This window comes from Chelonoidis abingdonii, chromosome 6 (genome assembly GCF_003597395.2).
Source record: "Chelonoidis abingdonii isolate Lonesome George chromosome 6, CheloAbing_2.0, whole genome shotgun sequence".
In the NCBI taxonomy this organism is placed as follows: Eukaryota; Metazoa; Chordata; order Testudines; family Testudinidae; genus Chelonoidis; species Chelonoidis abingdonii.
In genome coordinates this window covers 122,781,854-122,797,695 of record NC_133774.1, presented here as the reverse complement: position 1 = coordinate 122,797,695, position 15,842 = coordinate 122,781,854, and the positions used below count along the sequence as shown (strand labels likewise).

Below are 15,842 nucleotides of genomic sequence, written 5' to 3'. Positions count from 1 at the left end.
AGTTACACCAGTTTAGAAGCATCTTTGTTTGACCTGTATGACTTAATCCAGCAGTTTTCAAACTTTTCTGAGCTGAGCACCCCCTTTGAGTTACAATTTTTGGTTGCACCCCCCCCTACAGGGGCTGATAACCAGGGTGCCTGCTGGATCTGACTCCTGCTTCCCTATGAAATACCTTTAACTCTATCTTGTTCTCTTCTCTGTTTAGATAGTCCTGTACCTGCGAATGTGTCTTGCTCACAGTGCAGGTGTGGTGCCAGCCTCTCAGAGCTTAGCTGACATGCAAGACCATGCTCCAGCAATTGGCCGCTATATCAGAAACCTCCTGTCTGGCAACTTCATATCTTCCTCGTCATCTTCCTCAAAAAGTGGAGAAACCAACCCAGTGCAAATCTATATTGGCCTTCTTCAGCAGCTGTTGTCTGGTGTTGGAGGTGAGGAACCATGGGCCATGGTGCCGAGGAAAGAAGAAAAACTCTTTCTGTAACATTATGAATGAGCGTTGACCAAGCATACTCAATACCCTGAAATTTGCTTCCGTGACCATAGGTTCTAATGAGAACTAACTCAAACTGTTTTATCCCAGTTTGTGATTTAGAGCTATTCCCTCGTACACAATTGTGAAAGGAGTTAAGGAGAGCAAGCGCCACGACATTATCTGTTAGGCTGGGGTGTCAGAATTTCCAGGCCATTGTCAGTGTTCATTACAGTCTTCACACACCTGAACAGTTCCCTTGTATATAGATGCTAACTCTGTGGGTGCTCCGGGGCTCACACACCCACTGAAAAAAGTAGGGGCTGCTCAACACCCACAGGGCTGGATTAATCTTTTGTGTGCCCCAATGCCTGGACTGTGGCCCTGCCCACCGAGGCCCTGCCCCGCCTCTTCCCTCCGAGGCCCCACTCACCTTTCACATGAGAGGAGAGGGGACAGGAGCGAGCACTCCCGGGCAAAAACAAAAGTCCGTGCCTGTGCCCTTGTGGAATGACACTCTTCATCAGATATCGGAGGCAATTTAAAGTTTCATCACAAACTACTTGTGTACCATTAAAGCAGTTTACTAGAAATATGCATTCACATACTAACTATTTGTCTGTTTGACATCCATAAGAGAGAGGGTACTCGGAAATAAAGTTATGACTTTGAATTTCCATATTATCTGGGATCTTTAAATTTGCATTAAACTCCTTGATGGGGTATCATCTGCCTATTTTACCATTAGTTGTAAATAGAAAAAATTGCATTTCATTTTCCATAACTTGATTTTTTAATTACTCTTTTTAGGTTTGCCAGTCATGTACTGTCTTCTAGAAGTTGTTTCGGTGTATCCAGAAAAACTAGCTACCAGATTTGCTGACAAAATAGATTGGATAAAGGTATGTTGCATATATGTGGATTTTTTTTTTTTCTGTTCACCTGCACAAAATCGGGCATTTCAAGACCTAATAATTTTCCAGGTAGCTGATTACATGATCTTGAGGAGTGAAAGGTTCTTTTTTGCAGCATTTTTATTTTCTGTGTGTGTTGCAGGTCTAGTTCAAGGGTTCCAAATCCCAGCCTAAAGCCCAAGCCAAACGTCTGCACAGCAGTTAAACAGCCCCATAGCCAGATCCTCGCAAGCCCAAGTCACCTGACATGGGTCAGCTGCCGGCGTCTTAGTGCAGTGTAGACATACCCTGAGGGCCAGATCTTTCACTTGTGTCAGGGTAGTTCATGGGTATGACTTCACCCTGTAAGAATCTACCAGTGAGAGGAGCTGCTCTGGCTGCTCTCTTGAGGTGGGTAGGTAGAGGGTAGTCTAATATACTGATGTAAGTTTTGAATCGCGCTATATAACTCCATTGGCAGGATTCTGGTAGTGATCAACTTCATTTTTCTTTTTTTCCCCCGATAATCTCAGGTCACGTGAATCCTTCAATTTTGTGTGTGTGTGTGTGTGTAAGTAATATATATGCACACACAAAATTCAAACGGAAGGATTCAGGTGACCTGAGAATGTTCTTTAAGGTTTTATAACTCTACTTTTTGCATTTATCTCTCTCTCTCTACACACACGTGTGTGTGTGTGTGTGTGTATGTGGAGTTAAATGCAAAAAGTAAGGTTATAAACTTAAAAACACAAGTCAGGAAACAAATGTTAATATTATGTTTGTTATGCTAACATTGCCATAATAACCAGACCTTTTTAACAGCCTAGGTAATAAAAAATACTATATACAAACAACATGAGTGAATTAAAGTTGCTGTGAGAACTGTGACTTTTCCATTTCTTGACTTCTGTGTCTGTGAGATTTGCAGCCTTCGCATTAAGTAGGTTTAATCTCTTTTTGTCAAGTGAAGCGGAAAGAGCAAATGAAAGGAAAACTTACTCTGTGGCGCTATGGAATTGTACAAGACAACAATTTTGTCTTGTACAATTCCATGGAGTTATTAGCTCCCTATGGTTGGAGAACATGAAATTTCTTCATTAAATACCTGATTCAGCAAAGCATTTAAGCACCATGCTAACTGTAAACAGGTAAGTAGTCCCCTTGAGGACAATAGGACTATTCATGCTTAAACCTAAGCACATAAGTGCTTTGCTGAACTGGGTCCTAAGCAAGTTACTTAGTGGTGATGATAATAGTCCAAGGGTAGAAAAGACTAGAGTAAAATATGGAGTGTAGGTGGGTAGTTGCATCTGAACTGTTTGCTACTGTATTAAAGGTAGAACATCAGTGAAGTACTGTATATTCCATCTTTGTCGTTTTTTTGTTTTTTTTTTTAACTTAGAGTATGATGAATACAAACAAGGAAGAGATGCGTGAGTTGGCAGCACTGTTGTATTCTGTAGTGTTGTCCACAATGTCTGGAAATGAACTGAAGTCCTCTGTACAGCAACTGATCAAGACAGCAAAAGACAATCATGTAATTACATTCTCTTTATCCATTTTGTGTATTTTTTTTTTTTATTGGGACATTTTAATTGAAGCTGTTAATCTTATAGCCATCCAGAATTTATAACGTAGTGATTTTTTTTTTTTTTAAAATTAGAAAAGCACCATTGAATTAGTTAGTTTCTTGTTGGAGGTATGTTGCATATTTGAGCAGAACAGCTTTTCTAAATAAGTAAATAATTGAAACTATACTCAGTCAATATTTGACATTTCTCCTAAGCACAGCCAGGACAGTTAGGAAACTTTATTACGAAGTTTAGTCAGTTAAACAGTCATCGTCCTATTGCATGATGATGCGTTGCACCAGCTACCTCCAGCAGTTAAGTTTTGTTTTTATTGATCAGCAATTAAAGGTCAGCACAGATTTTAGGAAGTATTTAGCTGGTCACTCATTGCCTTTCTCATGGCTAAGCCATAGCTCTCTCCCTCCCTCCCTTCACCGCTGGCCAGTGAAAGCTTCTCCTACTCAACAGCCTTTGCTAGGTAAGGCATGGTTTTACAGTCCACAGCCTTCACCTCCCACAATTGTTATCGCTACTAGATGGGGTTTCCTTCCCTCCCTCTGAGCCCCTCTCCTCCTCTCATTATTCGTAGCTCCTGGAGCTTACCTGAGTTCTTTGACCAAAAGAATTGCAAATAGTGAGGAATTCAGCCTCTCTTCCCATTCCCCCACCTCTCAAGAAATCAGGCAAATAATTTTCTTGATGCGACTCACCTACCGCAGTCTAAGGAAAGAGTTAAATCCTTTCCCCAAAGAACTATTTTGATTTTAATTCCTACATAGATCTCAGTAATCTGCTATTTTACTAGTACCTTAACACAATGTTCTTTTTGAAGTCAAATGGGACTTCTTCCAGGTTTAAAGCTAAGCTGAGACATTAGAAACAAAATAGTCCTTTATTTTACTCAGTTTTCCCTTTAAAAGAAATACTTTTTATGAGAACTTTCATTCTCTCTTTGAGATGTTCCAGTCCCCCCTAGATCTACTCTTTTCCCTTCCTTCTTAGAGTAATATGTTGAGGATCAAACAAAAACGTTAAAAATAAATAAATGCAGTTCTGTTGTTTGCATCTTTTAAATCTTGAAGCCTTATTCCTGCAGAGTATCCTTTCAAATGAATCCAGACTACTGGATTCTGAATCCAGAACAAGACATTCGCTAGACATTTCTAATACAAAGATCAACACTGAAATAATTTATGTTCTTGCTTTAACTTTATCTGGAATGACGGGACCAGATTGTGCACTCGCGTGTGAATTTTGAGTAACTCCACTGAATTGAAGGGATTTTATCTGGAGTAAGCAAGAGCAGAACATGACCCCTTGTTTCAGTCTCTTGTATGTGCAAACTGGGGAAGACAGCACTGCTCACATTTGGAAGGATATATTTATAAACTAAAGGATTACAGATTTTTTTTTTTTTTTTCCTCCTGGTAACTTGAGGAGGAGGTTTTCAAAAGATCCTAAGCAATTTAGGAAAGGAGGTCCCAGTGACTTTCTTGGGGTCTTAAACTCCTAAATCCCTTAGCTATTGAAAATCTCCCCTGGAAGTCTAAATTGTGGAGAAAACATTGACAGTATCGGCAACTTATGGAAAGCCCCATAGGCTGGGCTGTAGCTCAGAATTTTTGTGCTGTACCTTTCCAGCGGGCGTACCTATACGTCTGTCTTTTCATATATGCTTTATGTAAAATGCATGATTGTGTTTATATTGTCTGTAGAACCCGGAGATCCAACATGGATCCTTGTTGGCTTTGGGATTCACAGTAGGAAGGTACCTGGCCAAAAGCAAAGCCGGAATGATGGAGATGCATGACATTGAAGAGCCAAATATTGTCGTCATGCCAGAACAAGACCAGCTCATAAAGACCACAACAGAAACAATAGGTAACGTCGCTCTTGGCTGTTGTATTGCGCCTTGGCGTTGGTGGTTCTTGACACTATGTAGGCATAGTTTCCAGTCACAGCTGGTTCAGGATATTTCTCAGGTTGTCTGCATGAACGGACAGTGGCCTTGATGCTGAGTAACACCTGTCGGATGTATTTTTCCAGTCTTTAAGACTGTCTCCATCACTGTTGTCTGATCAGGTGTAAACAATGCTCACTACTCCAATATTAATTAAGAAATAGACTCCCATGTGAGAGACAAGCAGGTGCACACAATTGTATGTTTGTGATACATTCTCCTCACTTAAATTGGTTTTACTTTATTGTAACTCTGCCTTCTCTCCTTTATTCTCTCTGTTATACAGTAGAGCAAAACCTGGCCTCTTGTTTAAAAAAAAATATATATATATACTTCTGACTGCACTCAGGTTGTAGGGACAAAAACCAAGTCATCCTGTTGCTTCTCTGTAGGTTCCTTTTTGGACAGCACCTCTCCGCTCCTGGCAGTTGCTGCTTGTACAGCACTGGGGGAAATTGGCAGGAATGGCCCCTTGCCAATTCCCAATGAAGGCACCGGGTTTACAAAGCTGCATCTTGTTGAAAGTTTACTGGCCAGGATCCCTTCTGGCAAGGAAACAAATAAGGCAAGATTTTTTTGGTTTGTTAATTTTGTTTCTGGCATATTTTCTCTGAGGCTAACGCGATTATCTATTAAGTTAAGAGAGACATCACCCTTATAGCCTTGGTGATGACGTTTTCAAAAAGTGCTCAGTCTTGGTTTAACTCTGCTCCCACTGAAGTTAGTAGGAGTTTTACCCTTGGCTTCAGTGTAGGAGAGCTAGGCCAAAGGCTGTTAGAAAATCCCTTGAATAAATAGTAGTTTTTGTGTTTATCTTCTTGGGATGAAACTGAAGGTATGCCTTCACTACCGTCGGATTGCGCGGGCGAAATTGATTCAGTGGGTCAATTTATCACGCCTAGTCTAGATACGATATAACTGACCCCGAGTGCCTCCGTCGATGTCTGTCTGTACTAGTTTATGTTTTTAACAGCTCAGTGAGAGGCATAGGCAGGAGTCAACGGGGGACGGCAGCAGTCAACTCACAGGGTGAGACACCACGGAAATCGCACTAAAGTACGGCTGACTCAAAACTACGTTATTCACGTAGCTGAAGTTGCGTAAGCCTAGATCGATCTCCCCTTCCCGGGTTAGACCAAGCCTAAGAAAATGGGATATTGTGGCTGAGATATCATGAAACACTCTCTGACATAACTGTGTGAAAGGGAACTAGGCTCTGACCCCAAATAGAATGAGGGGGAAACTCATGCTCTTGGTCAATTTTCCTAGTGTTTTTTTTTATCCAGCTGGTGCTCGTGCACTTAGGAGAAAAGTTATGCGTGGCAGGAGGATGTACGCATACCTAGTAGGTTTTCCCATCTCTGATTTTCTAGGAATGACAGCTTGTGATTAAACTCAAGTGGAGAGGCGTGAAAGAGTAAATAAAAGTCGGTTTCAAATTAGGAGGTATCTACTGTTGAAAAAGAGTGCTTACATTGGTTATGCAGTAAAATCTTGTGGATTTCTGTGTTTAAAGATGATAAGAACGAGCAAGTACAACACTGGTTACTTTCCAGGGAGATGGAGACTTCCCCACCAGAAACTAACTGTTGCATGAGCTAATGAGATTCTTGGAGTAAGGCTAACTAACATTCTCCCGTGTACACCACAATGAGCTTTGAAATGTACTGGCCTTTGAAACTTTGGGCACGTTTACCAAAGGAAATGAGCTGCCTTTGAAGGACTCATCCATCAATCTGTTCTTCGTTTTGCAAAGGCAAGGTGTAGAGGGTAAAAGGATCTGTGCATTTAAAACCCATCGCCTCAGTTTTTCTATCCCAGAACCCATGCACATTACTAACATAGTCAGTGGGACTGCTTCTGAAAATCTGGTCTTTTAAAATGACTAAAGATAACACATTGGATGTCAAAATATTCTTGTTCCTGTACAAATTTAAACAAAGGACAGAAATGTATGGATGATGATGTTAGCCTCAGGTGAATTAAGCATTTAGAAAAAATCAGCTCGGCTCGTTGCTCGGTGTGTGTGTTGTGTGTGGTTGTGGATATATATTATATATGATGTTGGTGTGGTATAGATATATATAATATAATATATATATAAAATTTGTTTTTTGTCAATCCCGGAACTCTGCTCTATATTGGAAATGTATTTTGTTCCATTCTGCACAGTATTTCAGAGTTGCTAATTTACTGAATGAGATGCTGGAAGGGAGAGTGAAAAACTTCTTGCACATTAGGCTAGTGTTCTGTATTTGCATGTTGGTTTTTAACTTTCTCAGTTGATCATAATCACATTGAGCAGTTAGCAAATACAGAAGTGACTAGTGAATATCAAATATGCTGCTGTGGCCAAGCCCTGTAATATGACGTGATCATAAAAGGAACAAAAATGACAAGGTTATCCTGTTTGTATCTTCAAAGTGGGCCTTTCAAAATGCAGTGCTTCTCTTCCTAGAACTTTTCTGAGGACAGGAGAGCTTCCTGTATAAAATGTTTCCTTGAGCAGAAGGATTTATGTGAGCTTGTAGGAAACTAATTTTGAAAGACTATAAGATGAAGGACTGATTCTGCCGAGAACTGAGAAGCTGTTGCTCTAATTGAAGTCAATGCGAACTGCAGGTGCTCATCAACTTTGAAAATTAAGCCTTCGGGCTACATGTCATAGTTAAAAAAAATAAAATAATATAAATTAAATGAGTAGCAAAGTTCCGTGCCTGTTCTGCTCCTGATGCAGGTAAAAGGAATAGAGAGGAAGTGGTAGAGGGACACAGAACAAAGCTAAATCTTACTTGTGTGTCCCTGGTGAGTGGAAAAGAATTTCTTTCCATCTCTTGAACTTAGAATGTGCTGCTCAGCTTTTCAGTGTGTCTGGATAGAACATTTAACAGCAGTTTGTTCCCTGAAGTGGTGGTAGGGGAATCTTTTATTTTACTTCTGCCTAGTACAGTAAAACCTCAGTATTTCACACTAATAACTGGGATTGCTGAATAAAGTGAATAAACCTTTTGTATTCAGTCAAGGACGCTGCATCACCTTTGTTCCCTGGTTTGGACAAACGCAGAACAGCTTTAATGACTTACAGTAACACTTTATAGCAGGCTGTCAAATATTCCATAAAGCATTTTGTAAAAGTAAAGGCCTGAGGTTTTTAAAGTTGCCGTGGGGGGTTGTACGCTGAATTGCCATCAGTTTTAACAGGCGGCTGAGCATCCAAACTAGGGAGCTTTGAAAATCTCTGCAAAATGCCGCTTGACTGCAGCGCTCTACTCAGAACTGGAGTGAGAATTGTTGGGGTTGGTCAGTAACAAGGTGATTATTTAGGGAGGACTTACTGTATTTTTCAGGCCAAGCAAATAGAACTTCAGTTCACCGTTGGTGAAGCCATTACCAGTGCTGCAATAGGAACCAGCTCAGTGGCTGCCCGTGATGCTTGGATGGTCACCGAGGAAGAGTATACTCCTCCTGCAGGTATACGTTGTTGATGTGGGAGATTTGGAGGTGGAATGAAGAACCTGAGGGCACTGTGCTACATGGAGCTGAGCATTTCTGGGACACTGATTCTAGTTAGTGGGAGTTAGAGGCGCTTAGCAGTTCCCGGGTGGTGCTCAGTACCTTGCAGGTTTGGGCCCTTCACCGGTCCGTTTGCCTGTTTTTCACTATTTAGTGACTTTTTCCTCCCATTTTTACCAGTCTGAAAAATATCGAGAGACAATGAAAAGCTTTTTGAAGTGTGCGCTGTTTAAACCAGCTTCTTACTACTATACGGTTAACTGCTTTACGCTTTGATCACTTATTATGCTTTCCACGCTCATTTCATAGCTAATACGTATAAGTCCTTTTAAAACGGTTAGAGACAAATTTCCCAAACCAGACTTCAAAATGGACTCTTTGGTGGTTCTTGCCAGAAGTTTTGTACACAAACGCTTGGATTACTATGAACAAACTGCATTGGCGTGTGCATGGACTTGGATATCTACCCAACTTTATGCACCCAAGTGAACATTTTGTTCGCTAATCAGATTTTTGGATATAGAAGAACGTGAGCATGAAAAATGCTGCCTTCAAAAACCATAGGTTCAATCTTAGGCCCCATTCCTGCAAACGCTCGCATATGTGCTTAGCTTCATATGTATGAGTAGTCCCATTGACCTCAATTGTGCCTAGTGTTAAGCACATGTATATGTGTTTGCAGGGTTAGGGAGAAGCTAGATTGAGTCCCTCTGGGGAATTTGGGTACTAATAAAACACTAACCCATTCAGTCATAGTGCTAGTAGTTCAAAGATCGTTGTGCGTTTTTCAAACCCATACCGGATGTTCAGAGTCTTGGCCAAGGATATTTTAAGACTAGGCCAAGAGGTGCCTATTCAGCAGTCCTTACTCATGCAAAACTCCCGTTAACTCCCGCAGGGCTTTTAATGAATAGGCAGTGCTGAAGGTGCAGGGTGAGTGCTTCCACCATAGTGAAGAGCTGTCTGAGTTGATTGAATGCATTAAGTGACCATAAGAATGTGTGTGTAATGTTCCTCATCTTTTTATTCCATCCGAACAGATGTGAAAGTAAATGACGTGGTCCCCTGGGTTTTGGACCTCATTTTGAATAAACACATTGTCAGCCCTAACCCCCACATCAGGCAGGCAGCCTGCATCTGGCTTTTGTCACTGGTGAAGAAGCTGAGCACACACAAAGAAATTAAGGTGAAAACTTGCCTCTGTCTTGCTTTGTTGTCTTCCTTCTCTCCCTCGCCACTGTTGCCTCTTTCCTTCCTTACGTACTCACTGAGATCTTCATGTGACACCTGCATGCCCTGTGTTGCTGGGATGATATTGCTTCTGCAGTCCTACAGGCCTTAATAGGCCTCTCAACTTCCACTGAAGTCAGTGTGAGTTTTGTTTCCATAAGGGCTCCAGGATATGGCCCCAAAGACCTGTTCCCTTAGGCGAAGGGGGTTGGTGTCACTGGAATTTTAAAGGGTTTCTCTTTGCAAAACATTAAACCTCTAAGAATAAATCAGTTTGGAAATTTCTAGACTACCTGGAACCACAGGTTCAAATCCCAGCAGGATCAATTCTGCCCTCCAAAGGCAGATAAACTAATATTGCGTTTGGGATCTTTTGGATGAGACCTTAAACTGAGGGCCTGGCCACGCTGTATGACCACTAAAGATCCCCTCGTCCTCTGCCTAAGTACAGCAGTTTACCCCAGTAGTTTTGGCCAAAATTTCCTCTCCCCACCACTCTCTGATACAATAGGCAATGATGAGCCAGTTGGCTGCCACCTTCCATCCCAAGGTGGCTGAATTTCAGCAGCAAGGTGTCTGTACATAGTTGACAAAATGCTTTGGGATGAAAGATGCTACATAGGTTTAAACTATTATTAAATTTCAAACTGGCACAGTTGCCCCACATCAGGTTATTTTTGCAGAGTTCTCATCTCCATAGTGGGGCTTCAAGGAGGTAATAAAATCTTCTGATTTAGCACAGGGGCTAGAAGTTTGGGGATCTCTTTCTGACTTACTCACTTTGTAGCCTTGGACAAGTTACTTGACACTCACCCTCCTGCATCTTGCGCACACCCCCTCCCCCCACCCAAAATATCCTTTCTTTCCCCATCTGCAAAAAGAGAGTAACACTTATGTTACTTAGTAAATTGCTTTGAGGTTGGAGGTAAGATGTTCAATGAATGCAAGGTATTATTATCTCAGAACTTCAGATGACCTGTTTCTAACTTCTAAGGAAATGAGTGCAGTCCTTGTAATGTCTGTTTGAACTGCAGTTTTGACAGCAATGAAATAGTTGGAGTGTATCTGCTAGACCCTGTTAGATGAAATTGAGAGGAGGCAAAAACACAGAATAAAAATACCTATTCTTCTTTCATCTTTTAGTCTCATCTCAAGGAGATTCAAAGTGCATTTGTTTCAATTCTGTCTGATAATGATGGTAAGTAATACCATATCTATGTGCTTTGTCTTTGAACAAACAGTTTCTTAACAGAGAATTGTTTTGCTATTCAGTGTAGTTACTTAAAACTATCTAAACCTTTATTGTTCAGCACTGAAAGATGTTTGTTGAAATATTAATTTTTACTGAAAAATGGACACTTTGCATGCTGTTGTTTGCAGAAATGTCAAATGAAATGTTTCTCTCTCCCTTAACCTATTAGCATCAAAATTTCCCTGGGAAGGCATTCTTTCCCCATCTCCTGGGATTATAGTAGAGTGGAGACCAGTGGGGCTCCCCTGTTTGGTTTGTGTACCAGGGCTCCAATCCTGCAGTTGTCACCACATTGGCAAGACCTTTGGCTGTGCTCCATTTACATCAGCACAGGGGTCCACCTGCGTAGATACAATTGAAGAAATGGTGCCTAGGGGGCTAATCTAAAGCCCACGGACGTCAGTTGGGGGAGTCTTTCTATTGATTTTGCTGAGTTTTGGATTAGTCCCCAGCACCTTTAATGTCATTTAACCATGTCATAGATCTCATTTTTTTAGCTCCTATTTTAATTGTCTCTTCACTGGTATTTTTCTTACTACTTACACATTTGGCTTTTACTGTATGAAATCTGTTGCAGAACTTAGCCAAGACGTTGCTTCAAAAGGCCTTGGGCTAGTGTATGAACTAGGTAGTGAACAAGATCAACAGGAGCTGGTCACCACGCTTGTTGATACGCTTATGACTGGGAAAAGGTATGAGGAGCACAGAACTTCCAGTGTATGTAACCACTTCGTGTGTGTGTGGGGGGGGGACAGGTCTGCAGAGAGAGGTTTCTTAGGATCAGAATGGTGGAAATCAACTTTCACCTACTCCCCACATGTTTGACAGTGTGTGATAACTAAGTACAATGAACTATAGCCTATTGAGCTGTGCTGAATGGTTGAAAAGTTTTAATGAAGAACTATTTCTTTTTTGTGCAGAAGAGTCCAATGTCCTTTCTGCTTTGGGTTATTTATAGTCCCAGCAGCTCTCTGCAGGGGAGTACCGTTACTAGGAATAACAGCTGGAAATTAAATTTTGCTTTTATATTTCTAATATTTTTGATAGTTTAAATATGTTTAATTATAGCTAAAATGACCACATAGCAAGTAGTGATGTTATGCGGTAGAGTGTATAGCTCTGCTGAGAGGAGGAAGCAGTTACGTTAGACACAGGCTAGAAAAACTCCCACAGAAATCGATAGGAGTGTTGCCACTAACTTCAGAGGACCATAAACAGAGAGTGAGGCAATATACAGAAAATTCCAATGGTAGCTGGGACTAAGAGGCAGATGGAAATTGTATTTTGCTGTTTGGAATGGGATAGAGACCTTGTCTAAATACGTGTTTGGGTCCTTACCCCCAGTCAATGGGAACAGATACAAGTAGAACTAAAAAGCAGCTGTTTATATACGTTGCATCTTTTAACTTGGAATTGAACAGTAAGACCCTGACCTTTCAAAGACTTAAAACACTTGCATAATGTTCCGCCTTGCTGGAGTCAGCGGGACGCCTCGCAGTGTGAAGTTAAGCATGCGCATAAGTTGACAGGATTGTGTCCCAACTAACAAAAATTTACCAGGCAAATACAGTGAAACACAATCATTGGTATTCGAATGTACAGCATGTGAATGATAGCCTGTTCCCGAACAGTTACAGAAAAGCTAATGTTGGGCTGTTTTATCACCAGGGTCAAACATGAAGTGACTGGAGAAACAGTGGTGTTCCAGGGAGCCCTTGGCAAAACCCCAGATGGGTAGGTTTAGTGATGACTTTCCATGAACCAAACTGATGTTCTAGAGCTACATACTCTTCTTGTAAATCCTTCCTGGATGTTTGCTTGTATAGAATTTTGATTGCATTACTCTTGTTACCTCTCTAATGGTTACTATGGCTCTTTCTCTGTAGTACTGATTGGACACATGTTTATATCTTAGTTGAATTACTTACTAAATTCTGCTCCAGGTTATGACTTGACTCTGTGGGAGTTCTAGGTATGATGGCGCTGTCTGTGACTGAAAAGTGACGCTAATTTTTCCTTCCTGCCTTTCCAAGTCAGGGTCTCTCTACCTACAAGGAGCTTTGTTCATTGGCTAGTGACCTCAGCCAACCAGACCTGGTGTATAAATTCATGAATCTGGCCAACCACCATGCCATGTGGAACTCGCGCAAGGTAACTCGATACAACAATGCAGATACCTATGGGAGCTGTAAAAAAACAAAAACAACACAATAATTGCATCATTCCTCTTATAACAATTGGTGTGCAATTTCTGGCCACAGATACTGTGTTCTAGTGTGACTCTACCAGCATGTGAAATGGTAAATTACAGATTTCTTCAAATTATTGAAACAAATCTTTAATACTATTTGCATTGCTTGAATCCACATGCCACTCCGTAATTAATTATAGTTAATATTATTTTGATTGATTGTACTGTGGTAACAAATAGGGGCTAAGGGCCCAGTGTGATAGCTGCTGTACAAATATTTTCAAAAAGAGCTTAAATCCTAAATTTAAGGCAAAAACAGGTGGATTTGACAGAGAGGACGGTGGAGCACAAGGTAGCAGTGAGACAGTTGTGATAAGCAGTGGTCGCAGCACACCAGCTGTTTGAATCACTCTCCTTGAAATAATACTCTTAATTTTATTTACCAAAAGATCAACTGCTCACATTCTTTAGCCATTATACCCCTTATCAAAGCCACAATGTGACTTGTCATGCTTCCTGAAGTCAGATAACCATCATTCCTAGTCATTCATTCTAATTTTTTTTAAAAAATTATTTTAACTTCTTTTTAATTAAGATTTTATTAATATGACATCCTTTTTCATTAGCCCATTTGAAAAAACAAAATAAGTTGTTTTAATAACCAGGCAGGCAGTGTTCCTGTATGCTTCAAATAACCTGTCCGCTCTGCACAAGTTCATTACCTGCTCCTTTGCTGGGATTTGGCTTTATTGGAAACTCCACTTTAAGCAGAATATAAGCCTCTGCCTAAGCTTTCTTCCAAAGCTTGGGTATTCACAGTGTTTCCTGCAGGACCTCCCTATCTCTGCCCTTCGACTCCTATAACCAGAGGTTCACCCCTTTCTCTTACAGCCTGGTGGAGTTAACAAGCTGCACCTGCTGTAATGAGTCAGCAGAATTTACACAGCAACTTTATGCTGGATTCTAATGTCTGCTGGCAGAAGAGCACTCCATCCTCAGTGGGGCGATAGATTCTGCCACCCTGTTATAGTAGCCTTATGACTTGTCACTGATCTTAGATTGCTGCCGCAGCAGAGGAGATGAAGATGGAGTTTCTTTGTATTTATTTGCCATGCTTTTTTAAAAATTTGTGACACAATATTCTGTCTGAAGCTAAATGGCAGCTGTGATACAATAGTGACTGTAGCAATGCGAACACTTGTCACTATGGGCTAGACTCTGGACCTCTGACTTCCACTGCTGAGAAGTTATTTTGCACGGATACACTGATGTTAATGGGACTGCTTGGGTGAATAGCTACACATCAGCATGAGGGCTGACAATCCCCCTTTCTGACTACAGAAGGGCTGATGATGTAGTGCCATTTGAGTTCCTCTAAACCATGATGAATACAAAGCAGTAATCCCAAGCATTTTAAAGAAATGCAGAGTTGCGCTCTCTCTCCCTCCCTTCTTTTAACCTTAGATTTTTATTTTATTTTTTAAAGTCCTGTTTTTATAAATGCAACATAGTTGTGTGCAGGGAAAACTCCTACCTGGCTGATTCCTTTTGGGAAAACATTTTCTTTGGAAAATCTGCTGCTTATTGTAATGCTCACTGCTGCACAGATTTATACTCACCATCTCCAGCTGGAGGGCTGAGGAGATGCCTCAAAATGAAAAGGAGTGAGGGAGAGAGAATATTTGATATCTTATATCCTCCCTTCACTGCACATGCGCTGCATTACCTGTTGGGAGGCTGATTATGTGGCTCAAAGCTGTGGGATTGGTCCTTAAGGTCAGTATTTGGCTTCACTTTAATACTAACGAGATGACACAGGGAATGTACTAAGCGATGACAAATCAGGGGTGCAACAGGGATCTGATCCTACATTGCTTACCTCTGTGGAAGCTTTGCCACCGACTTGATTGGGCCCTAAACGAATCAAATAGATGCACTTGTCTGCTGAAGTGAATCAGATGCATCCATTCTTCCTCATTTTAGGGAGCAGCGTTTGGTTTCAACGTGATTGCTACAAAGGCTGGAGAGCAGCTGGCTCCGTTTTTGCCCCAGCTGGTTCCCCGTCTCTATCGTTACCAGTTTGACCCCAACATGGGCATTCGACAGGCTATGACCAGCATTTGGAACGCGCTTGTCACCGACAAATCTGCAGTAAGTGAGCATGAGTTCTCATGTCCTATTTGGGTCTGTAGGGTGTTGGAAGTGAAAAGCCACATGCCTGAGCATCTCAACAGGGTTCTTGGCAAGAAATAGCTGAGGAGCATCTTGTGAAAGGCACTGATGATCTGTGCTACATGAGAAGGAGGAAACCTCTTACTATGTAGAATAGGTTCTAACATAACCAAGTAGAACAGGGGATGTGGAATTTATTGGGAGAAATGGAAGATCCACAGATGTCTCCACACTGCCTCTTATGCATGGAGGGACCTTCCTGAGCTCACCTGCAAGGGCCACGTTTAAGTTCTGCTGCCCCATAAAGTAGAGGGTTGTAGCACTTCCTGCCTTTTTTATGAGAAGCCCCTAGGGGTCCCTGCTGCTTTGTGAGGGTACAGTTCACCCGTCAATGGCTGAAGAGGGCTCTGGGGTTGTGGCAGCCAAAGATCAGATGATCAGCTTCCCTGAAGTGGCGAGGAGGTTGCTCATTGGAAGAAGCAGATGCTAACTCAGTGGAAGAAGCTGTCCCCAAGCTACAGGAGGTAGGAGAGCTCAGTGGTAGGCCCTCTCTACCCTGGGCTCCTGAAACTCTGGAATGGT

The 15,842-nt window shown here is 41.5% G+C and overlaps 1 protein-coding gene across 1 annotated transcript in view; it reads left to right on the top strand.

Annotated features, from left to right (window-relative positions):
- Window positions 1-15,842, top strand: part of ECPAS (Ecm29 proteasome adaptor and scaffold) — an 87,673-nt gene that overhangs the window by 47,357 nt on the left and 24,474 nt on the right. Inside the window, exons 18-30 of the mRNA XM_075067502.1 lie at window positions 209-434; window positions 1,286-1,377; window positions 2,774-2,908; window positions 4,658-4,823; window positions 5,295-5,538; window positions 6,659-6,672; window positions 8,215-8,373; window positions 9,456-9,601; window positions 10,789-10,843; window positions 11,475-11,589; window positions 12,566-12,631; window positions 12,931-13,048; window positions 15,072-15,239. Of these exons, the coding sequence (XP_074923603.1) occupies window positions 209-434; window positions 1,286-1,377; window positions 2,774-2,908; window positions 4,658-4,823; window positions 5,295-5,538; window positions 6,659-6,672; window positions 8,215-8,373; window positions 9,456-9,601; window positions 10,789-10,843; window positions 11,475-11,589; window positions 12,566-12,631; window positions 12,931-13,048; window positions 15,072-15,239 (1,704 nt within the window). The remainder of the gene's footprint in view (window positions 1-208; window positions 435-1,285; window positions 1,378-2,773; window positions 2,909-4,657; window positions 4,824-5,294; window positions 5,539-6,658; window positions 6,673-8,214; window positions 8,374-9,455; window positions 9,602-10,788; window positions 10,844-11,474; window positions 11,590-12,565; window positions 12,632-12,930; window positions 13,049-15,071; window positions 15,240-15,842) is intronic.